Genomic DNA, 25,958 nt, shown 5'->3' on the forward strand with positions numbered 1-25,958 from the left:
GGCACTGCGAATAGGCTTGCAATCAAGTAGACATGACACAAAAGAAAAAGGGAATGGGAAGGCAGTGGCGTAGCGTGGGGGGTGCAGGGGGGGCCGGCCGCACCGGGCGCAACATCTGGGGGTTAGGGTTAGGGGGCGCAAATCCACGGGTTAGGGGGCGCAAATCCACGGGTTAGGGGGTGCAAATTACTTGCCTTGCCCCGGGTGCTGACAACCCACGCTACGCCACTGTGGGAAGGGAAAAGAAGAGAAAAGCAAGCAGTGGAACAGCTTCTCTTTCACTGGCCAATGGATGCAGCCATGTTGGTCACTCCTTTGCCATTGGGGCCTTGGCCAGTGGCAGAAGTCAAAGCATGAGTGATTTAAAGCTGAGAAAAGCACCTTTGGTGAGGGGGACTCCACCGCCATCATATGCATCCTTCTCTGGCAGCTTGCTTATGGAGAATAATGGGTATTAAAGCAAGAACAGAAAAGGTAGAAGCCTTATGCTGAATCTAACTGACCATCTCACATCATCTTGAATGTCCTTTATCCTTCACTGTTGTATCTGTGCAGTGCTGTTCTGTAGACCCATTATAAGACAGGAGGGGACCTATATAGCCTGGTTTTCCATGCTCAGATGTTGTGACGCCACAGGCCCCTTGCAGTATTCACAGGCATTTGGTGGATGAAACCATTCACAACCACTACAACTTATATACTTCTGCTGAAGCTAAGTCTGAAACAGAAGCATCTACAGTAGATGCATGCCATATTTGCTTGGGTCACTACGTGTTGCTGTAACCCCAGGATCCTGACAGTATATGTGGCCAGCCACTCTTTCTCTTGTCTCCTGCAAACATATTGCAGCCAGCAGGAGAGACTGGAACCATTGCCTGTGGAAGTTATGAATGCCTTTCTTCGTGAAATGAAGGCTGAATCCCATTTAAAAACTTGCTTTTTTAAGATGGGTAGTCTCAGGATTATGTACGAAAAAACAATGGCATTCTGTGCTGGAGGATATATTTTGCAATGTGTCACATGATAAATGTATGCACAGTTTCTTAGTGCCATTTATTAAAAGGAAGGCATGACAACATTTACTGACCATATGCTCTGGAGCAGGGGTCAGCAATCATTTTCAGCCATGGGCCAGTCCACCGTCCCTCAGACCATGCGGTGGGCTGGACTATATATATATATATATATATATATATATATATATGGGGGAAATGAACAAATTCCTATGCCCCACAAATAACCCAGAGATGCATTTTAAATAAAAGCACACATTCTACTCATGTAAAAACACCAGGCAGGCCCCACAAATAACTCAGAGATTCATTTTAAATAAAAGGACACATTCTACTCATGTAAAAAAACACGCTGATTCCCTGACCATTCTTGGGCCAGATTGAGAAGGCGATTGGGCCACATCTGGCCCCCGGGCCTTAGGTTGCCTACCCCTGCTCTGGAGTAACCATGATAATATCAGTGGCACCACATCAGTTTAATTGACCAGCATATTGTGCCATTGAGATGTGAGCATATAGATAGTTTTCTATTGGCCAGCATGGGCATGTATTGAGGAGCTGTCCAGTGCTGAAGTACCCCAAAGGCTAATCTTTCATAATTCATCATCCGTAATCTGCCACGCATACCATTATGACTGTACTGGCATTTTTGACGGCAAAGAAGTAATCATGAAGAATGAAAGCTGATGTTTATTATATATAAAAAAGGTATATTGCATCTTCAGAAGAGCATATAAAAAAGAGCCCACATCCCCAGGAAAAGCTAATCAGGAATTAATCACTTAGGCATGAATATTTTAAAATCAGCACTTGCATTCCAATAGTAACATGCCTTCAAAAACCTCAAAGTACTGTACATTCTCTGTGGATAAGCTGAACAGTTTTTAATGACCTTTACAGGCACTCAGATTGGTCAAAGGAAGGTACAGCTGTGTTGAAACTGCTCTACATGGTTTCTGCCTTTTTGTCACTTACTGAAAACACCATCAATTTTTAAAAACCTTCTTTTATTCCCCCCATTAAAAAAAAAACACTTTTGCTCATGTTCACAAATGCCATTATATGATGAAGACATTTGTCTGCACCACTGTTCTGGGACAATGTCGTCGCACTGCTTGTGATTGGCTGATGAAGGGTTCACGGAGGTGTTCACAGAATTAAAAAGCCAATAACATCAATGAAGCCAGAAACCACAGCAAAAGGAGCAGGAACATAGCAGAAAGAGGTACCAGAATAGAATATAGAAAGCTGGTGGTGCCAAATCAAGCTTGGCCTAATCTCAGAAGTTTGGAAACTTTAGGCAAACATTCTGCCCACATTTTCTTTTTACCTTGAAAACCAGCACTCAACATGAAATATTTATTTATTACATCCAAATCCTACCTTTCCTCCAAGGAGCTCAAGGTAGTGTACATGATTCTCCCTTCCTGTTTTACCCACACAACAACCCTGCAGTGAAGGTTAGGCTGAGAGACCATGATTGATTTAAGATCACCCACTGAGCTTCATAGCTGAGTGGGGATTTGAACTCTGGTCTCCTAGGCCCTTAGGGACGTGGGTGGCGCTGTGGGTTAAAACATAGAGCCTAGGACTTGCAGATCAGAAGGTTGGAGGTTCAAATCCCCGTGACGGGGTGAGTTTCCATTGCTCAGTCCCTGCTCCTGCCAATCTAGCAGCTCGAAAGCACCTCCAAGTGCAAGTAGATAAATAGGTACCGCTCCGGCGGGAAGGTAAACGGCGTTTCCGTGCACTGCTCTCGTTCGCCAGAAGCTGCTTAGTCATGCTGGCCACATGACCCTGAAGCTGTACGCCAACTCCCTCGGCCAATAAAGCGAGATGAGTGCCGCAACCCCAGAGTTGGTCAAGACTGGACCTAATGGTCAGGGGTCCCTTTACCTTTACCTTACTCCTAGGCCCTAGTCCAAGTCTAACCATTACAGTATTGTAGTACAGTACAATACAACAACAGTACTGACAATATTCCCAGCTCTTTGAGAGTTTATCACTGCCTACTTATCCCCCTTTCCCCCTCTGCTCAAAGACAGGAAGAATCTATCCCGGACATTTCTTTCTGCTTGTTACGGAGTATCAAGGGATCGCCCTCTCTGCCTTCCCTTCCTGTGCTGTTTGCTCATTCACTCGTATTGGAACAGCTATTAGAAACTCATTGGGGTTTCATATTGCTGAGGTTTCTTCTTTTTAATCTAATAAATTATGAAGAGCTGACCTGCAGGCTCACGCTCTCTGAAAGCTCCTCCCGGGGAGATAATTTCTTGTTCAACTCCCAGCCATGTTAATAAGGCTTGTGCCAGAGGGGTTCTCCACCGATTATGCCATTATATCAAAGGAGTTGGGGGTGGGAATAAAAATATGTAACTAACGCATGTATACTTTTTTTTAAAAAATGCCCCTTTATAGACAGACCTTACTTAAGCATATATATATATATATTTTTAGTTCTCTCCGGCGTTGAATAACTTTGTCTATGAGCCCCTCGGTCTTTATGTCTTCCTGTGCATTATACACAAGACAGTCTTTTATTAAAAGAGCTGAATTTGCAAATTCTAGGCTTTGCTCAGGGTGAAGATATTGGTAAAATTACGCAAAGGATTTCAAAGGTTTGTTCAAGCATCATGTTGGATGTTCAGTGCTCTTGAGTATTTCAACAACCGTGCAACAAAAACCTAGACAGCAATCTTTTGCCCACTTTTAGTACTCAGATTACTCCTCCTCCTGTATATGCCATTATAAACATCAAGAGCTAGGATTGCACAGAGGTAAAAAAAACCACCCTATGTGACAAATTAGAATGTGCTCAGTTCAGTTTTTGCTTTAGACGTTAAACAGTCTGAGATAAGTCACAGTTTCTCTGTTGCAGCCCCCCCAATGGGGAGTTGAATAATAGTCTACATTACAGAGTTGTTGTGAAGATTACTGTGATAGCATGAAGTACTGTTATCATTCTAAAGTACAATACCAGTGGGCTGTTGTTTTTTTTTTAAAATCTTCATCATATCTGCTCCAAAGCCCTATTCAAGAATTACTTACATACTGGGCATTTTTGGATATTGTTTTTCCTTAATTAAAAAAAAATGACCTCTATGTGGCTTATAAATCAAAACACATTGATAGGAATTACAAAACAACAACAGGAGGTAAGAATTCTCCATGCAAATGGGACTTCTGCATTATCAGGGTTTTCAGTTGCAGGGAGGATGCTTTGCATTATTAAAAAAAACAGCAATTACAATGTCATTGTAATCGGTATACAATACAGAAAGTGTGGAGCAGTGGTTCCGACACCCCACCACCACCCTCACGGGGCTACTTGAATATAGCTAAGGGTCTTGTCGGAAAATTTAATGATTTTTCTGCCTGTTGTAATGGTAACGCTGTGCTAGATGCTAAGTAGTTTTTTTTTAAAAAGAAATATGTTCAAAATTCAAATTTCAATACAATAAAATGCAATAAGAAATAAACAAAGCAATACAAATACAATTAAAAGCCCAAATGAACATTTTAGACATCATCTACTTGCCTTTTGTATGAACCAACAACACCTACTCTGAGTCACTCTTTTTCTGTTTCATGTGCTCTCTTTTATTTTCCCGTTTTCTCACTGTTTCCTTCGTTCCCATGAATTGACTCTCCATGCCTTTCAAGTGCTTTGCCAGCCTCCCTCTGCCTCCATTTTGCTGCCCACTACAACTTTATTCCTTTGAGGAAGGCAGAGCTTGTGGATGTAATATCAGAGCCTCTGCCTATAATCTTTGAGAATTCTTGGAGAACAGGTGAAGTCCCTGAAGGCTGGAAGTGGGTGGATGTCCCCATTTTCAAAAAGAGGAAAAAAGAAGTCCCAGGTAATTTCTGACCAGTGAGCTTGATATCGATACCAGGAAAGGTCCTAGAACAGAAAATTCAACAGTCAGTCTGTGATCACTTAGAAAAGGATGCTGTGATAACTAAGGCCCAGCATGGGTTTCTCAAAAGCAAGTCATGCCAGAAGAATCACATTCCATTGTAATTTTTTTTTATATAGAGCTACAAGCTTGGTGGATGAAGGGAATGCTGTGGACATAGTGTATCTTGATTTCAGCAAGACTTTGGACAAAGTTCCCCATGATATTCTGGTGGAAAAGCTGGAAAAATGAGGGCTGGATGAGGCAGATTTGTAGCTGGTTGACTGACCGAACCCAAAGAGTGCTCACTAATGGTTCCTTGACATCCTGAAATAGTGACAAGTGGGGTGCTACAGGGATCAGTCTTGGACTCATTGTTGTTCAACATCTTTATAAACAACTTGGATGAAGGAATTGAGGGGATGCTCATCAAATTCGCAGGTGACACCAAACTGGAAGGGGTAGCTAATGCCTCACTTCTTTTTGCCTAGGTTCCATTTTATGTTAGGGAGATCAGCCTGCCATAGGATTTATTTATGCACTATCACAGTCATGTCTGAAGCCTTTCCCTCTCTGAGATAGTATGGGGAGAAAGGGGGAAGAGGGGCATAATACATTGTACCAGGTGTTTGTATGTCTGAGCAAAGAGAAGCAAAACATGTATCCTGGGGCTACCCTAGAGAAAGGAGGCTGCTATTTGGATGTCAGTGGAGGGAAAAGGCAGCTTGCTTGGAAGTTTTAGTATTCAGCCTGAATGTTGCTATTCAAGATTTCAGCGGGAGCATCACTCATTGGCTTTCTCCACTGTTATTTCCATCACAGCTGTTTTCACAGAGCTATCCATTGCCAAGCCCCAGGGAACTGGGAAAGAGTGAAGATGCTTTTCTATGTGTTTGACTTTAAGGGCGGGAGGGAAAGGATGCTTTTTAAGTACTGGGTTATTCCACTAAATTGACATGTCCCTCTTGGAACTTTTATCAAAAATGTTGAGCTCATTGGAGTCATATTAGGACTTCCCTGGGACTTCTGATCTTATGACCACTTTACACAGTACATTTTTAGCTGTATAGCTAAAGCATCATTATCATTATTGGATAGCACTTTCAAGTGCTCAAACCTTTCTGCATGTATTTTGTGATTATTACAACAACCTTGCAAGACAAGGAGGCATTATTGTCCCTCACCCCCATGTTGCAGATGGAGGAATCCAAAGGATTTGGACTGGCTGCAGATCCCTTTGGAAGATAAACTCCATGGCAACTCTGCATTTGTTGCTGTGTAATGTGTGCAACAGCCCATACCAAGCAACCAAAGAATGAACCATATGGATGGAAGAGTCAAATGTTTATTGATTGCAGTTGTAGCCTTCCTTCCTTCCATTGTGTATCTCAAGGCAATATAAGTAAGGTTCGGGAGTGGGTTCTTTTCCAGGCACTGACAAGTCCAAACCTTCTTGAGCTTCAGCAAGGTTTCCACAATGTGGTCCTTTAGGCCATTCAAGATTTGAACAGCAACTGCTCAGATCACACAAGCATGACTAAAATTGTGGTGTGACGAAGACAGGGGCCAATCAGTAGCTAGCTGGGAGCCCTCTTACTCAATATGTCTTTGAACAGTATTGCTCTTGCAGCTAGGCTTAAATTTCATAGTTGTAGTTCTCGGAGCAGTGCTGAGATGTTATAGTTAGATGTCATAGATGTTAAGTTCCTCTCCAGCCATACCCTCTCTCTCTAGTACACATCCCTCACCTACCTCACTTTACACCTTCTTTGAGTTTGCCTGGGTGGAATGTGCTTGATTACTCTGCAGAGTCTCTTGCTTGGCTGGAGGGAGACTAAAGAAAGATATGTGAGTCTGTATGCAGAAACTAGGCTACTGTCCAAAGGTAAAATTTACACTTGTTGTACCATTCACTTTTGCTTCTGGCCCCACCCACCATTGGCATGCGGCCCCTGAAAAGGTTGCCCACGAGGGAATGTGGCCCTCACCATTGGCCATGCTGGCTGGGGTTGATGGAGTTGGAGCCCAACAGCAACTAGAGGACCACAGGTTCACCTTCCCCACTACAGAGTTTGACCTAGTGCTGGAGAGAACAGGAAACCCACCCTAAAGACCACCCTACCACCTGCCAATCTAAATTCATTTAATTGACAAATGGATGGCACCCTCAGTGGCTCATTGTGGATCTCTAACGGGTCTGGGTTTATTATGAATGGCTTGGAATACTTCTAAAACATCTCCAGATAAGAGGTTCAAGCAAATCGGAAGTGCTGCACCTACACGTGCAATGTAAAATGGACAACTAAGGTGGTCAGATCCACCCACCTATCCAATCTGTGTCAGGACTCCTAAATCCCTTGCTGCACCATGAGGAAGATACAGAAGAATATGGTCTGCTCTGCTGTGTGTGAGGGACTCATCACCTCCCCCTGGGTCCTCACTAATAGCAGCATAGGTCTTGCCGGCTTACATATGGTCCAAGATAGTCTTGTTGAGACAACATACTCCAAAACTAAGCCTGCAGGGCCACTGAGAACAGACCTGGGAGCTGACCAGGGTCCTGATGTACTTAGAGGGACCTGACCCTGAATTTTTGCCTGACCTGTTTCTTGCTTTCATTTCCCCTGTGAACCCCAAGTATGCACGGAGTAGGATAGGCTGCTGGTGCACTGGCTAAGAATACGACTGTGACAATTTATGTGACTGTCTTTGAACACTCAAATAGTGATATATAAAGAACTGCTATTATTTCTCCGATTAAAGTTGTTTGGCTTTTTTGTTTAGCCTATTAAGGCAATGTGGCTAAGTGGACTTAAATTTAAGTATTGCAGCTGAATTGGTTTACAGATCACAGCCACCACTATACCTGACAATTAGAAGCTTGGGATGCATTCCTAATTGCCTAGTTTGATAACGCACATTCTACAATAAAGACATCAGCATTAATTCACCCCGATCCAATAAGGTTGTGGCTTTGGAACAGTGATCTTGTGAAAGTCCAAGTTTCTCAAATGCTTATAAAAGCATCGGCTTGCCTGTCCCCACCCATTTTCCCTGGCATTGCAATGATGTTGTTGCTAAAGCTCATAAGCTGACAGCATACATTTGACATGCCTGTAATATTATTAATTACATTTATATCCCACCTTTCCTCCAAAAAGAACAAAGTAGTGTACCAGGTTCTCCTCCTCCCCATTTTATCCTCACATCAGCCCTGTATGGTAGGTTGGGCTTGTGAGAGTGCAACTGGCTCAAGATTATGCAGTGAGATTCCTGAACTTGTGGGGATTTGAATCTGGGTCTCCCCAGTCATATTGGGGCATCCTAACCATTATGCCAGACTGGCTTTGTTACAAGCAGGAGACCTGAGAGTATGGTTTGTTGAAAGCCATCTAGCTAATACATGGCTAAGATGAGATTTGGTCCAGGGACCAGGTGACTTTCTGACTCATTGTTCATATTGTTGGGGAGAGAGTCCTGTGCCTGCTTACACTTCTCCTTTTCCACCTTACTGGACAGCACAATGATCCATGTAGGGCTTCTTCCTTGAAATAAAAGCTTATTTAAGGAGCTCCTAGATCATCAGCACATCTTTACCAATAATTGATGTCTCAGTGACTCTGTATTGATCATTTAATTTCTGTCTCCAAACAAGCAGGAATAAAGAATGTTCAGCCTTTTAAACTTCATAACCCATGAAAAACAGATAAGACAAGGAGACTGAACAAAGGACAAGGAGCTTGTAACTCCTCTCTGCCACTGTGCCCTGGCCTAGAGAAGGTTAACAGCCAGGCTGTGTATGTTTCATAACTGTCCTTTGGACCTCTGTGTTGTCCTTTGGCTGTGGAAGAGCAACTGTGAGCTCATCATTCTCTAGCGGTGATTCAGTGCTTGGGTGCCTTCAGATTTGGAATATTTATCTTTCCCACCAGCTGCTACAATTACCCAGCTATGTGCACCTGGGGCAACCTTACTCATAACCCTCTGTTTGAACCTCAACCCTACATTGAAGGGTCTGATATAGTGAGGTGACCAGTGCTAGTGGTATGGCAGGATCTGGCCAAGGGTTGTGCATCAGGGTTAAGGAGGCAAAGTGAAGGGTCAGGATTGTCCCAAGGCAGAATTTTAAGGCACACTCCACACTCCTCAGGTCGGGGTAAGAAGATGCACCAATATGTCATCTTCAGACTTCATGGGCAATCAGGCTGCCTTGGATCCCTACAGTTGATTTGTAGACACATCTTTGATTCCTACTTTTTCCAGAAAGCAGGCTTAGTGAGCTGGATACACATTCTCTCTCTCCCTCCCCCCACTCTGCTCTGCTCCCAATCTATGAGCATCACTCACTTTCCAGAGACCCCAGTGTGCTCTGGCTACACCTGACTTCCAGAAGCTTGAACAGTAGTGGAGGCTGCATGCTACTTTGAGAATTATTTTGTAGCTGTTTGTAACCTCCCCAAGGAATCCTGGGAAGTGTAGTTTGTTAAGGGGGCTGAGAGTTGTTAGGATACCTCTGTTTCTTTCATTGAGTGACAATTCTCAGTAAGGTTTAACAATCAACCCCTTTTCCTAGGGACCTGTGGGAATTGTAGGGAAATAGGGGTCTCCTAACAGCTTTCTAACAGGGACGTGGGTGGCGCTGTGGATTAAGCCACAGAGCCTAGGGCTTGCCGATCAGAAGGTTGGCGGTTTGAATCCCTGTGATGGGGTGAGCTCCCATTGCTCGGTCCCTGCTCCTGCCTACCTAGCAGTTCGAAAGCACGTCAAAGTGCAAGTAGATAAATAGGTACCGCTCCGGTGGGAAGGTAAACCGCATTTCCGTGCACTGCTCTGGTTCGCCAGAAGTGGCTTAGTCATGCTGGCCACATGACCCGGAAGCTGTACGCCGGCTCCCTTGGCCAGTAAAGTGAGATGAGCACCACAACCCCAGAGTCGGCACGACTGGACCTAATGGTCAGGGGTCCCTTTGCCTTTACCTTTAACAGCTTTCAGCTTCCTTAACTATCAGGAACCAACTTCTAGGGGCCAAGGTTCCTTTGCCTTCCCCATAAAAATATTTGAGGGGGCTGCCCCCCCAAGTTGATAAGCATTGCCAGTCAAATGGGGTTCATGCACCATGTCTTGTGATTGATTATGCGGGCAGAGGCTTACCCAAGCCCCCCAATATTTTATTCAAGCTGGCACCCTTGATCATGACCTTCCAACAATCACTTCACTTCAGACAATTATTATTCTAAGCTTTGCCTTGCTAACCTTGACACTCAAGCCCTAGCCAGATCCTAACCCACTACAAACAGCAGCCATCTCACTATATCAGGACCTACAGAGGGTTAAGTTTTAGCAAGAGGATTATGAGTAACATTGCACCAGATGTATGCAGCTGGATAAATGTAGCAGCTGGAGGGAATGATAAATATCCCAGCTCTAAAGGCACCTAAGCACTGAATTACTACAAGAGAATGATGAGCTCACAGTTGTCCTTTCACAGCCAAAGGAATAGATGGAGACACTGCCTTTCAAACATGGGAACGGATCTGACTGTGGGTGGTATTCAACTAAGTTTTATTCAGAACAGGCCCACTGGAATGAATGAGCATGACTAAGCTAGGTCCATTGATGTCAAGGGGTCTGCCCTGAGTAAAAGTTGGTTGATACCACCACCCTGTACGTTCCAGCTGAAACTTACCACTCCAGGAAATGAAGCTAAACTACAAGAGATTACAACCATCTTCTCACTGAAAACAAATGTGGGCAAAAGCACAAGATGTGGCAATACGCCTCCCAAAACAAGCTGCAGGCTGAAATTTGCTCGTATTTTAAATTTTCATCAGTTCAGCTCAAATGGTGCATTTGTAAAAGAACAAAGAATAGCAACTGAATTTATTACCTGCTATGAATAGCTCTGTCTGAACACATGAAAGGGAAGACTGTTTTGGAGGTGATTATGGCAGCAACAGGAGGCTTTGTGAATGCACCTGAAGAATGCCATGTGTAGTTTACACTGTGAACAAATGCTTTGATTTCCACTGCACCATTGATGTTGGGGTGCCCCTTGGGACCAGAAGGGAAGAAGGCAGGAAGGTCAACAGTAGGTGGAGCCAGAGCCAATGGCAGGCAGAGCCAACTGATTCTAGTTTTGACTCCTCCCCCTTGTTGAGTTCTGCAAAGGTAATACTGAGATTTAGGAGGAGGAAGTTGGCAGTCAGTGCTATGCCCTGGACTGGTTGTCAGCATGAAGGCAGGCAGGTGGAGGTAGCTATGAATAAGATCATTGCCATCACTCATGTCTTCTTTTCCTCTTCTTTTTCTGCATCTGTGGGATTGTGCACTTTGCTGGCTCTCTAGAGGACAGCTTACGCTGGGCAGGTATATAATAGTGTAAAGTTTAATTCCAGACCAATAAGCCTTTTACAGCTTTGTGCCAAAACCTTCATCCCATACCTGTAACAGAAGTAAGTACGATGGAAGGTTAGGTTTTGTGTCTTTCAGGCTGGCATAACCATCTTTTAAAAAAATGCACAGAATGAGGCAATTGGGGGACTTTAAAAAGGATCACAATGGCTTTCTTTTTTTGAGTATGGTTCTTAGTTGGAAACTTTCATTCTGGGTGTGCATTTGGTGCCCAGATGGTGAAGGCACACGCCGGAGCCCATCACGCTGTCAGGGCAGACGTGTACATATGTAAATATTTTGCTTTCCCCCCTATAATATTTGGCTTTGTCTAATCTAATTGCTGTCAAAGGCAGAATGTTAGAAACATGGAAGGAAAGCAAACAATGGAACACCTCCGGTAACTTGGGAAGATGCAAACCCGCCTCTGTTGTAACTAGCAATTTGGTTGCATAATGATTTAGTCACCCTCCACTTTTGTGGTGTGTTCATGCCAAGTGCAGTTTAATGACCTAAAGTGGCTCAAAAGGCTCATTTGATAAAGGCACAGTGGTAGAAAAGACCTAGCCTGTTGGATACCAAATATAACAGAATTGTGTCCAGATTAAAGAAGCAGTTCTACTCTAGTCTGCCCTGGTTAAGGGCTGCCTCTGGAGTGTATTGTTCAGCACCACCTTTTAAGAAGGGCATTGACAAGTTGGGCTGTGTTCAGAGGAGCTTGACCAGGATGTCGAGGGATCTGGAAACTGCAATATTCAAGATTCACTATGAGAAAGCTGTGGCAAAAAATACCATTGCACTATTGCAGTATGAGCTTCTCCAGACAACCTGTTTGTTGACTACCCTGATTTCCAAGAACAAAGATCAGATGGAGTCATGGGCATAGCCAGGGGGGTGCGAGGAGGGCAGCCTAAATCAAGTAAATAAATAGAAATACTTAACTAACTGAGCAATTGCATTGCAGATATCTCGCTTCTGCCCCTCTAACATAAATTCTGCCCCTCTAAAATAAATCTTGACTACACCCATGGATAGAGTTTAGATTATATCTGGTATTTACTGAACCTTGGTTTGTGGGGAGGTTACACAATGATGAGCATTCGCACTGATTTTATCCCAATGTACTTTCCGGGTGTTCACACACTTTCCCACTAGTCAGCCCTCTCCACTTTTCAGTGTATTAACTGGCCTCACAGGGACCTTCTTTCCCCTCCCAGTGATTCCAGGACAATAGTGAACGAGGCTTCCTGCAACATCCTGACTGTTTCTCTAGGCTTGTTGATGTTAAGCAATCCTCCTGCCGGTGTCCCACATTTTCTAGGTGTGGGTCTCTCATGCTGAATTGTGGAAGGAAATAAGACTCTCTTCTTGCATAACAAACATTGTCTTCTTTTTGCCTTTGCCAGGAGCAATTGACCAGTGTTCATACATCAAGTACCACTACTCCTCAGCAACAATTCCCAAGAACCTCACCTACAACATTACGAAGACCATCCGCCAGGATGAGTGGCATGCCTTGCGTAAGTCTCTGGTCTCCTTCCTTTTCTCAGCGCTTTTGGGTAGCCAGCAGGTATTGCTTCCCATCTGCAAGGGGGTGAAAGGGACAATAAGTTGGGCTTCTTGCTACTCTGTTGTTTGCTTGCCTGTGCTGGGGATGCTGCAGCGGGAAGGAATATGGTTGGTGACACAGCATAACCGTGCGTTGGTGGCTATTGAATTACATTTGGAAGTTATGAACAGAACCAGTGCTGGGATGTCTAATTCAATCAGAACTTCAGCATGTTAACAGTTGCATTTGTGATACTGATGCTATTGCAGACAGTGGAATTTATAGGCTATTGTATAAAAGAGAACCATCAGAGCTATGTGCATAGCCATTAATTTGCTCAAGTTGCTATATGTTACTGAGCTCATGTTGAATAGGGTTATGGGGTTTAGGGCCCTTTTTTGGGGGGGGAGCATGTTGAAATTCCAACTTGTGAACAGTCCCTTTGACCCTGGTTATCCAGCAGAAGTTACCAAGTAGCAAGGATTGGATATTGGATCCTATCTTTGTGCCCACTGCTTTCTGAGAGCTCCCAGGCAGGGACCTTCCAATTATGAGTTGTGTTTGGATATGGCTGCTCATACTCAGGATGGGGATAAATAAATAGGGTTTGCATTTTGATAAGTGCTTGTCTGATTTGCACTTCCTGATACAATACACAAACCAAACACACAGCTATTACTTGAAATGTGCCCTTCTCCAGATGCTATGACACACTTTCCCAAATACATTCAACAATGCATGTAACCAGGGGGAAAGTGTTTTTAACTTTGCAAAATTTAATAATAGTAATAATAATAATAATAATAATAATAATAATAGTAATATTCATTCAAAAATGCGCAAAACCCCCATTCCCCTTGCATCCTGAACGCACTTTTGGATCATGATTTCTTTGCCCTGGGTCCTACCAACATTATTATTGCGCTGTAATATTATACTGTGCTACTTAATTTTTTTTTAAAAAAATATTGTGTCCAGTCCTGTTCTTGTAATTATGTTGTTCGCCATCCTGGACATCTTCAGAATGAAAGGTGGTATATAAGCAGCAACAACAAACAACAATAAATCCAATATAATTAATATTAATGGGGAAATTGCTTGACAAAATGCATAGATTAGGCCAAATTGCATACATTTTTTTATATATTAAGAGAAATATGCACAGAAATCTGTATGGATTTTCATGTAGACTTAAAAGAAATAAATCCCCAGCTGCTGCACAAGTGGGGTGAACCAGAGTGAGAACCAGAGAAAAGCCTAAATTGACAGATTCATCCATTCCTAGTTCATAATTGACATCCTGAGCAGGAGTATCATCTTGGTTGCTCCATCCAATGCTCCTCAAGCCAAAGGCCTTTCCTCTTAAGTCTTGCCCACCCTGCTACTCAAGCTAGCTCTTTCCAGTTCCTTGCCTGGGGCAGTGCAAAGAAAGCCACCAGAAGCCTATCTGATCGCTGCTACAGCCAATGGGCATCAAACAACCTCTGAAGCTAGTGACCATGACAGGGAAAGAGTCGCCTTGAGATACATGGCTGCCATTAGAGATTACTTTCTCCCCCTTGTGGCACTCGGGGTAGAGGAATGAGAGGAGGGCATTTCATGTCAGAGTCAAGAAGCCTGTTTTCTCATGGCTCCATGGTGGCACAGTATCAGAAAGCAGTTTTTGAAAAGCAAGGCTACTGATGCAAAGTCCCAGTAGGACTGAATAGATGCAAGAAGCCACTGCCAGGCCATCCTTGCAAGAGCAAGAAGTCACTGTGGAAGTGCGCGCACAAAAGCTGAAGGTACCATCATCTGCTTATTGAGGAAATAAGTGCTCTGTGTTGTTGTTTTTAGCTGGTGCTTTCTCCCTCTCACAGGGTCTTGATAGAGCCTGGAGAAAGTTTTCATAAACAAATTAAATCATTGCAGGAAACCTATTCTGTATTGGGAATAAGAACTCTTCCAGATGTTGCTGGGACCCTAACTTTCATCATTCCCTACCATCATGGCTGATGGTCAGGGATGATGGGAGATGTAGTCCAACCATCTCCGGAGGGCCACAGGTTCCTCATCCTCAATAAGGTATATATATATATATATACCAGTCTTCCTCACCTTGCGGCCCTCCATATGGTTTGGACTACAACTCTCACCATCCCTTGCGTATTGGCCATGCTGGTTGGGGCTGATGGGAATAAAAACAATTGGAGGGCACCAGGTTTCAGAAAGCTGGTCTGTATGGTCTTCCTCATTCCAGGCTAATCAGGAGTTGCTTCTCTAAAGTTTAGAGTGAAGCACACTTTTGTAGACTTGCTTCAAGATGAAAATTTTTCCCAGGTGTAGAGCTGCAGTCATACACTAAAAACACAGGGGAGGGATTGTGTTGGCAAGTCCCACTTGCCATCTAGTTGTATAGTCAGTATCCTTAGCAAAGGGCACAACATGTATAGGAATGTATCCATGTGAGGGGGGATTTTGGCCCAATTAGAATTCAACCTTGTGTAAAAGAGCCCGACATCTGGGCAAGCTATGCATTGAGGACTGTTTCACAAGCCCACCTAATACATGGCCGGTAGTGGGCTGTGATTATGTGGGCATTGTCTAGCTGGCTTCCTCCTGCTGTCCCTATATAATGCTTTCAATATGTGATATGTGCACATATATGTGAACTCCCTGTAGTAACTCTGATGGGTTGAGTTAAGAAAGCACATTAGTTCCTGGAGTTATCAATGCAAGGAGACAAGAGGCCAGACAGGCATTCGTTGGCTGTTGTCGTCGTTTCGGTGTTCAGTAGATCGCTAACTGAAGCAGATAATTTTAAAAGCAGAGAAATATGTAAAGTGAATCAAATATTCAATGAGATGTAGATATCACAATTTGCATTGCAAAAGCATCCTCCTCCTGCTTCTGCTGAAAATCTCACAAGTGGGTTGGATGCATACCATTGGTGTACTCTTTGCACTGCACTTGTTCAATGCCCTGTCAGTTTAAAGCCAACTTGGACGTAACTAATGAAAAATAAGGAAAAGTTAACTCCTCCTTTCCTCCCAAGGGCAGAATATTGCATGGAGAGATAGATAAATAGAGAAGAGAGAGATTGAGATCCATGCTCATCTCTGCTTATCAGTCTCTGCAAGCGAGAAGGACCTGTTCTTCACACTCGCTTTGATTATTTAAAGTGCCATCACTGAGAGAAATAAAGCTGTGAACTGTCTCCAGGTAGGAGCCATGGAGGGGAAAGGGAGCCGAGAGTGCAGCAAAGAGGTAAAGAATCCAGATAGTCTGAGCAATTCAGAGCCCAGAACACACTAGCAGCCCCCTCTCCTTTCTCCACACTTTTCTTACTAACCACACTCCTCTCCTTCTCTGTGCAAGCGTGCATCAATTGCGCCAGCCACTGAGAGCCAGAATAAATTATAGATTGCTTTTCAAAAAGTCACAATAGTGGGAAGCTCTCTCTCTCTCTCTCTCTCTCTCTCTCTCTCTCTCTCTCTCTCTTTCTGTGTGTGTGTCAAAGGAGAACTTAGAAGTGATAAGGAGACATCTACTTCAACTCTGTCATGTGTCTGCTTAGAGCGGTGGGTGGGGCGCAGAGCTGAGAGTCATTGCAGGGATGAGAAAACCAAACCATGCAAACACCATACAACACCATGCAAATTCAACTTGAAAAACAGTAAAAACACTATTTTAAGCTAGTAATGTGTACATAGCCTGAACATGCATAGGATTACAGTGGTACCTCAGGTTAAGTACTTAATTCATTCCGGAGGTCCGTACTTAACCCGAAACTGTTCTTAACCTGAAGCACCACTTTAGCTAATGGGGCCTCCTGCTGCTGCCACGCTGCCGGAGCACAATTTCTGTTCTCATCCTGAAGCAAAGTTCTTAACCTGAAGCACTATTTCTGGGCTAGCGTAGTCTGTAACCTGAAGCGTATGTAACCTGAAGCGTATGTAACCTGAGGTACCACTGTACAGCCATGCAGCATGATACAGGCTGCGTTTTCCCACTACAACAATCCTAAGCATGTTTTCTCAGAAGAATGTCTCAGTGAGTTGGCTTGCAAGTAACATTAAACCACAGTTTAATAGAAATGAGCATCTGGGACTTCCGGGTTGGCGTCTCCGGCAATGGTGGAATTCCTCCGATCGGGAGGAACCCGCTCCGTGAGAAATAGGGTCTGAACCGCCACGGCGAAGGCGGAGACCCCCAGAAATCACAGGCGGAAGAAGCCTGTGAACTTGGGATTCGGCTGGCACCTTTTGCGCCCCCCCTACTCGCGGGGAGACCCGGCAACGGGAATCCGGAGCGATGTGGGGTGAGTGGCGCGGTGCTTTGAATCGACCGCTTCTTTCACAGAGTGAAGCCGCATTGCCGCTGTCGGAGAGCGCTGACCTTTTTCCTGTGGACAATTGGATTTTAAACAACAACCCGTGAGTAGAACGGAAAATTGGACATTTAAATAAGTTAATTTGGCACCGAACGGGGAAGGTTCAAACAGGAAGTCCACCTCCCCTTTCTGTAAATAGACTGAAGCAAAGTACTTGCTAACTAAGGTTTTGGAAAGTTTTATGTAAAGGATCCAAAACTCCACTGATTGAAATTACTTAATCCCCTCTGGAAGCGGGGGGAGAACCTTTAGGAGAAGGTGGAATTTAAAATTGAAGCACCACGTCTCTGAACCTGGGAGCGGTTTGTAAAAAGCCCATCGACGGTGAACAGGATAAATTTGACAGGTAGTCTAAAAGAAGGACATTGTTTCCATTGTCTGCTTCTGCACTTAAAAAGAAGAAAAAAGTAACTAAAAATTGTTACTAAACTTACTTTTGGAATTGTGCTGGAAAGGATTGATACAAATGAAGTCTGGCTTCCTCTAGAGGGAGCATTGGGACATTGTTACAAGAGTGCAGCTGCTAAGATAAAGACTGTGGGAAACTAGTTTTGACCTTGAACATCTCAAGAATGTCGGCTAAGGAAGAAATAATCTCTGCACTGAATAGGACAATCTATTTGTTGGGAAAGTTGCATAAACAGATAGATGTCATGGCTACCAATATTGACATTTTGGGAACAAAAGTGGGCAGCAGTACAGAAGTGGACAAGAATCCGGCACAGGAATCTATTTTAATTGAACAAATTGATGAATTGGAGAAGGAGAAAGTTGCTGTTGTTGAATATAATGCAATACAAGGGGGAGCCTTAACCTTACAGTGGCAAATGGAGGATTATAAGTTGAAGCCCTATATGACTGTAACTAGGAAAAGCCAGATTGTAAAGATGGGAGCCTGGCCTGGTTTGGAAAAGGAAAGTGGGAGAGACCCCCTTATGCAGGGATCAACCGGCTTTTGGGGCATGGATGTGGGCCAGGAGGAGCTTGGAGTTTTTGGGGCTTTTGGACTTGGAAGATTTGTGAAACAAGATTTGGAATACTTTGTGGGCCCTAGCTTCAACTATGGAAATCTGGCGGACTGGTTAAGAAGGAATCTAAGCATCGTTGGGTTGGAGCTCTCCCGAGATCTGTTTTTTAGCATCAAAGATTATCAAGAAGATTGGCAGAAGGGACGTCAAGAAGAGTTAAGAGCCTCGGATATAAGATCTCCAGGTTGATGGACTGTTGGAGGTTGAGGGAACTGACGGCAGGGGCCAAGACCGGGGAGGGGAGACGGCGGGAAAAAAATTGGGAATTTAACGTGTATATATGGAGATTTTTTTCTTTTTTTTTTAAAAAAAAAAAATTTAGTGAGAGATGGAAAAATCGTGGAATGAAAATTTTATGACCCTAGGGGAAATGTCTTAAGAGATCAAGTTCAAATATATTAGTTTTAATGAGAAATAAGATTAAATAAAGTAAAAATGGATGGTTAATTGGTGAAAGAAGAGCATGTAAAATTGCAGTATATTAGGATGGATTATTAGGTTAGAAACAAAGATGAAGGATTTGCTGAAATATTTAACTGAACTGGAATACATAGAGGGGGTGTGTGAGGAGGTCAAGGAAATAAGCTAAAGAAAGAAAGTTAGGTAAAGGTTTGATTTGTTCTCCCCCCCCCCCCCGATTGTATCTGTTTTTCTTTTTCTTTTTCTTTTTTTCTTTTATTTTTTTTTAAATTTTTTGATGAGACTTGTTTTTATGTACTGATTGTGTTTTCTTTTTTGTCTCTCTTTGTAACCTTTAAAACTTGAATAAACATCATTAAAAAAAAATAAAATAGAAATGAGCATCACATTGGTGCAGGCTGCTCAGAAGTCCCCTCTTTGCTCCACTCCTGCACCCGCCTTCGCTCTGTCTGATTGTTGGAAAGAGCACACGGCTGGCTTAGTGTTACATGTGAACCAGCACTCCTGGTTTCTTTCTCCCCAAACAAGGAATGGCAGCCTCTTGGCTGGTGAGAATCATGAAATAGCTGGATCTGATTCTGCAGCTCACAGCAAAGGAGGACCAACAGTTTGCAAAACGAAACTGAAATGTATCCTGTCTCTTTTTAGTCTTATTAAAAAGATGTGCTGGCAAGCCTTGCCTACCAGGTGCTTACATTAACAAATAATCAGCAGCAGATGTCGTGGGGGGCTGGAGGTCCTTCCCTGACCTCCTGGCAGGTGAATAGCTGCTACTTACCAGGAAGCAGAGCGGCGGGTGAATTTGGTTTGCTGCAAATGCATCAGTGGAGCCAATCCAGCACTCCTGCTGGCTCTGTTTGCACTACACTGTTCTTCTTGCCATGCCCTCCCCCTCCCAGCAAACAGCAATGGCCCAGCTGCTGGGAGGTCAGGTGAATGCTTCCACCCCACCAACCCTCCCACTGCTGTAAATAATCAGTATATTGTTCACTACTTTAGCCCTTACTGCCATATAATTTCCCCCCTAAATGATAATTACAGTGCAGCTAAACAGTGTTGGAAAGAAAAGCCACGTTTGGCAAAAAAAAAAACCTGTAAACACCCCTTCCCCCCACCCCCCCAGTTGTTATTTCTGAATTCTTCACAAGTACAGTACCTGACGTAAATTTTTCAAAAAGCAAACAAACAGCTGAGCACAGTGGGGTGCCAAATCTCCATGTCCAAAACCTGCTCCTTGCAGGGCAGGCTCAAAATGCCTTAAGCTTTGAAGACGGGATGGGGAATGAACGTGCCTGAAAGAGTGAGGAAGAACAGCCCAAGGCAACAGAGAAGATGGGTGTGTGTGTGAGAGAGAAATGTTGGTTTGTTATATGATGCCCGTGTTTGTATCTTTGCATTTCTCAATGGGAGGGAAAATGTGATTGGTACATATGAACATAAGTTGAGCATGCTTGTTCAGACCAGTTGCCCGTTTAGTCCTGCATCCTGTTCCCATAATGGCTGAGCAGATGCCTTTGGTAAACTTTCATGCAGGACTTGAGTGTATTAGCAATCTTCCCACCTATGATCCCAAGCAACTAATATTCAGAGGCACCATGTGCAGGAAGAACATAATCATCATGGCTAGTAGCCATTGATAGCTCTTGGGCCTCTCATGGAAAAGTGGTGGGTTGGCTTAGTCTATGTGGGCCTATCCTGAAACTATCCCTAGTTGACTTTAACAACAACAACAACAACAACAACAACAACAACAACAACAACAACAACAACAATTTATACCCTGCCCATTTGGCTGGGTTTCCCCACCCAGCCACTCTGGGCAGCTCCCAGCAGAATATGAAAAACACAGTAAAACATCAAACATTAAAAACTTCTCTAAACTGCCTTCAGATGTCTTCTAAAGGTCAGATAGTTGTTTATTTTCTTGACATCTGATGGGAGGACGTTCCACAGGGCGGGCGCTGCTACTGAGAAGGCCCTCTGCCTGGTTCCCTGTAACCTCACTTCTTGCAGTGAGGGAACTGCCAGAAGGCCCTCGGAGCTGGACCTCAGTGTCCGGGATGACCAATGGGGGTGGAGATTGTCCTTCAGGTATACTGGGCCAAGGCCATTTAGGGCTTTAAAGATCAGCACCAACACTTTGAATTGTGCTTGGAAACATACTGGGAGCCATTGTAGGTCTTTCAGGACTGGTGCTATATGGTCTCGGCTGCTACTCCCAGTCACCAATCTAGCTGCCGTATTCTGGATTAGTTGTAGTTTCCAGGTCACCTTCAAAGGTGGCTCCTCGTAGAGTGCATTCCAGTAGTCCAAGCGGGAGATAACTAGAGCATGCACCACCCCGGCGAGACAGTCTGCGGGCAGGTAGGGTCTCAACTGTGGCAATCAGAAGTGGTGGTTGCTTTATTAAAATCTTACTTCTCTTAAACCAGGAGTCAGGGACCTTTTCCAGCCAAAGGGTCATATTCTTTTACTGGAGATGAAACCTCCCACCCATCAGTCACCTGAAGTCACCACCCCACGCCAGTATTTCCTCTCCTAGAATGTGGGATAAATCTGGGGTGAGGAGAAGCCATAGAGTGAGTTCCTCCAATTATCCTGGCTGCGTGGCATGGAAATCAAAGCCTTAAGGTCCATTTCTTGAAGGTATTCTTGATGTTTCTATCCTGAATTCATAGTTATGCAGGGAAAGTGCTGGTGGGAGGAACAGCAATGGGCATTTCATCACCTCTCGGCTCTTGCTTATCACAAACACCCCTTCTCTTTCAAAACATCTCAGCTCCTTCGGCCAGTGTCGTAGCTCTTCTCTGAATTGCCATCCTGATTGCTTTCTTTCCCCAAGCGAGGCGGAGATTGGTTCAGCTGAAGATGAGATAGGAATCAAATTGTTCCTGTCACCTCTGCAGCAGCAGAGCTTGCTTTGGCCTGCTAACAGGTTGCTGATGGCAGTGAGAGGAGGGAGAGGGGCCTCTAGTGCACATCCCACCTACCCCCAGATAGGTAAGCAGAACTGCTTCTACCACCAGGGCAGGTTGGTCAGCCCTTCCTAGGGCCTGAATATAATGGAGCCTTCCTTCGTTCTGGATAGAGGGTGTGGCTGAATTAAACCTGGGATCTCTACAGCCCAGAGTGCTTATTCTAGGTCTGATGTACAATTCCCTGCTTTGCGGAGTCCGTGCAACTTGCAAAATGCACAGATATTTCTGGTATGTCAAAGGTGTGGGACTGGAGCTCAGGCACAGATATGTACATGCTTTTGCCTGCAGGGTGTCCCCAGAATTGAGTCCCAGCAGCTCCAGTTCAAAGGTTTTAGGTAGCTTAATGGTGGGGAAAGCCTCTGCAAGAGATTCTTGAGAGCTCCTGCCAGTCAGGGTAGACAGTACAGGTTAGGTGGACAAATAGGCTGGCCTGATATAAGGCAATATTGTATGCAATTGGACTTGTTTGAGGGGTGGCCCAGGGGTTATGCCCCAGAACTTCTTCCCCCTCCTTGTAGGTTTCTAAGCAGAAGTTGGATGGTCATCTGTCATGGATGCTTTAGTTGAGATTCCTGCATTGCAGGGGGTTGAACTAGACGACCCTCAAGACCCCTCCCAACCCTTCAATCCTATGATTCACACCTTTTAAAATACACATGCACACGGTAGCTGGGTGTGCTGCAAAGCTAGGTGCCAGTGGGATTTCAGCCACTCGCCATGTTAATCCATGAAGGCTCCAGCCTGCCTACAGTGTACTGGGTGCAGAAAATTCTATTGGTTCTTTTTTCCCTTTCAAATGATTTTTTATTAATTTCCCAAATTATTGCAAATCAAACCAAATCAATTGAATTTAATACAATTTCTTAAAATCAGGTTTCCCACTCCTGTTCCAAAAGTATGATCACCATCATTTCCTCGCATAGCCACATCATTTTTTATTTGGAGTCCAGTTGACACCCTTCACTTGCCGTTAAACCATTCTTCCAGCTGGTCATTTTTTGCACCTTACAAACAGCACCTCCGTTACATCTTGTAAATAAGTAATCCATTTCATGTGTGTATATACATTGTTGTTCCAGACCTGGTGTGCTGGGAGAGTTAATTACTATCTTCCATTGTTCAGTTCTTTGCAGTGTTTATCTGGATGGTACAAGGTCACATTCCATTTCTTCCACTGTTTACGGACTAGTGTACGAGCTGCAGCCATACATAACTGTGAGTGCATATCCAAATTCCACCATTAAAATTCTGCTCTGGAGTTCTTCCTTGGTACAAAGTTTAAAGCAGGATTTCCCCCCTCAAATTCAGCCTCTTTACCACAGCTGTTCGTCAGCAGTTCATTCTTCTCCACCCACACTGCCTTCCTTCAACAGCAGTCCAGGAATCATTTCAAATAAAGTCCATTCAGCCTCGGTCGAGGGGGGAGGGCATAGTAAAACCTTGTTGAGCATAACTCAAAAGCCTCCCCCCGCTTTTTCGAAGTAACAAACAGAATAACATAGCAGCGGCTACACACGTTCTTTTCATTATGCAGAGGAGGACAGGAAAAAAGGAGACCATTTGAAAGCCATAAGAAAGCACAAAGCACCTTGTTCTCCCCCTTCCTTTCCCTGCTGTTGTAAGGATTCTCCAGCTTCAAAGAAAACATTCAAATACCTTCAAAGAGCCAAGCCCAGTCCTTTCGGCAGCTGAGTGATTGCAGCCCATTAGCATATGTTGGTCCAGAAGCGCCTCTTGATTAATGCCAATTGTCCGAATTATGGAGGAACCACACCAGAGACGGAAGCGTGTCCATGGCAGGGACACACTCCCAGGTTGCACCTGCTCTGCCTTTCAAGTTAGCAGACACAGGCTTGTGCGGCACAGCGGGATGCAGTGAGCTCCCTAGACCCCACTGGGGAACATTGCCAGGATTTTTGCCTCATAAATCCTGGCTTTCCCCTGCCTGAATCTCGTTGCTGTCCATGGAGGGCAGTGAGGAGCTACCGCCATTGACTCTTGACGTAGCCAGAAACCCAGAAAATCCTATTGGTTCTTAAAGGTAAAGGTAAAGGGACCCCTGACAGTTAAGTCCAGCTGTGGCCGACTCTGGGGTTGCGGCACTCATTTGCTTTATTGGCCTAGGGAGCCGGCGTACAGCTTCCGGGTCATGTGGCCAGCATGACTAAGCCGCTTCTGGCGAACCAGAGCAGCACACGGAAATGCCGTTTACCTTCCCGCCAGAGCAGTACCTATTTATCTACTTGCACTTTGACATGCTTTGGAACTGCTAGGTTGGCAGGAGATTGGTTCTTAGGGATGGGCAAATATGTCAAATATTTTTCTAATCTTGTTTAGTTCTTCACATTTCCACATCAGTTTGTGATTTATTTATTTTTTAACTTCACATGACAACTCATCAGCATTTTACTGTATCTCCGCCCCCCAATGCACACATTGCTGTATGCAGTTTTGGCTAACACACACATTTTTGCAGAACAATTTCCCCACGGATAATGCATTTTTGCAAGTTATTTTCACAAATATATGCATCTTGTGCGCTAGTATATGCGTTCTGATACACATTACTTCATTGAAGTGCTGCATTGCAAAATTCAGAGAAGTGCCAATTTCTAACGAGGGCTGTGTTTTGGTTCAGGTAATTCTTCTGAATCAGGTTGGCTCACCTTTAAACGCAAACTGAATTAAATTCCTCCCACCAACCCAGTTGGAACCCCATAGCTATGAATAAACCCTGTTAGAAAGAGTCTGACTTTATTTTCCCCCTCTGTGAACGTTGATTTAAATTTGCATCTATACATATAAATTAGGATATACATATTTTATGCAAATGTATGTTATGGGCCTATGTCCTAAATCTTTTAAGTATATAGCAATGTCTCCAGCTCGATGTATTTTCTCTCTCCTCCTGTTCTCCAAAATGTTAACCACGTTTGGTAAGTGTTGGTTAAGGAAGATTTACATCAAAATATTTCTACAGTGGAAAGACTTACTCGCTAAAAGGTGTTGAGAAAGGGTAACTGCTCTTAGGTGTATCTGGAGAAGTGTGCATGCACACAAAAGCTTATACCAGAACAAACTTAGTTGGTCTATAAGGTGCTACTGGACAACTTTTTATTTATTTATTATTTTTACTTCGACTGCTCTAAGGGAGATGCTTTTAGGATGCACCATCTAAAACTAGATTATGGTTGCATCCAGACATGGGTTTTGTGGCATTTATTTTATTGGTTATAATGAAAGCACTCTTTTCCTGGTTTCTAATGTTCCTTTTGCATTGCAGTGGCTTCCATAATAACTATGGCTTTTAAAAAATCAATATAGCAGCATGTCACACTAAATTTCATTCACACTAGTGGACATGGTGTGACACAACAATGAACATCACGGGGCACATCACTGGCCCCCCAACATTTCTAGGCATGCATGCTTCTGTTCTCCCATGATTGACTGTGTGATGTGCTAAAATACCACCCAAAATTTAATTACATGAGCAAAATTGCAATATTATGGGTCTCCAGGTTGGCAAATTTTTTAATCAACTTGTTTTTATTATTGGTTGTTAGCCGCCCTGAGCCTGGCCTTGGCTGGGGAGGGCGGGGAATAAATAAAAATTATTATTTATTATTATTATTTTTTTAAAAAAGGGAACCACTAACACAGAAACAAGCATTAAATCTCTGCTAGATCTTGCTAGATTTCCAGAAAGTGGATTTAAGGTTGTGTGAAAGGTCACATAAAATGCAAAAAATAGCTGGTAAGGAAATGTGAGGAAGAGGGAATGAAATGCTGTCTGAATGCAGCCCCAGTGTTATTTCTCTTGATATGTACTGATGTTAGAATACCAAACAGAGGTAAGTGTGCTTGTAAGTTCCTTTGAGTCAGTTTTGTGAGTAAAGTGACTAATTAGTGATATTTTTATTAATACGGTGATCTCTTGCATGTTTGCATCTGCAAGAGCGACACAGGCAGAATCATGGAGAAAAATGAAAGTGGCAGTTGTTAAAAGAATGGCTGTTTAAAAAATAAAAAGGAATACATATTGATGGCAAAAATGAATAATCAGGTTTGTCTGAAAGGGAAAAAGAGAAACTGGGTGGGTTTAATGGTACCTGTCATTAATGTTCGTAATACGCTAGTCAGTTATACATCAATGGGTGCAATTTTGCTTTAAAATAAGATTTGATGACTTGGACCATAAGGTAAGTTTGCATAAGGGAGATTGCCACCCCCTTAGGTCCTAAGAGTTAGGAATTATGTTTGTTATGTTTGTAATCATGGTGTTGTTTGTTTCATGTTGTAAGTCGCC

At 43.7% G+C, this 25,958-nt stretch overlaps 1 protein-coding gene across 2 annotated transcripts in view; it reads left to right on the top strand.

Annotated features, from left to right (window-relative positions):
• TMEM178B (transmembrane protein 178B) overlaps window positions 1-25,958 on the top strand; it is a 264,479-nt gene that overhangs the window by 39,472 nt on the left and 199,049 nt on the right. For both annotated transcript variants that reach the window (XM_083572403.1, XM_083572404.1), the window contains one exon: window positions 12,709-12,822. In XM_083572403.1, coding sequence (XP_083428529.1) covers window positions 12,709-12,822 — 114 coding nt within the window. The remainder of the gene's footprint in view (window positions 1-12,708; window positions 12,823-25,958) is intronic.

The sequence above is a fragment of the Podarcis filfolensis genome, assembly GCF_964270895.1.
Source record: "Podarcis filfolensis genome assembly, chromosome: 10".
NCBI classification, from domain to species: Eukaryota; Metazoa; Chordata; class Lepidosauria; order Squamata; family Lacertidae; genus Podarcis; species Podarcis filfolensis.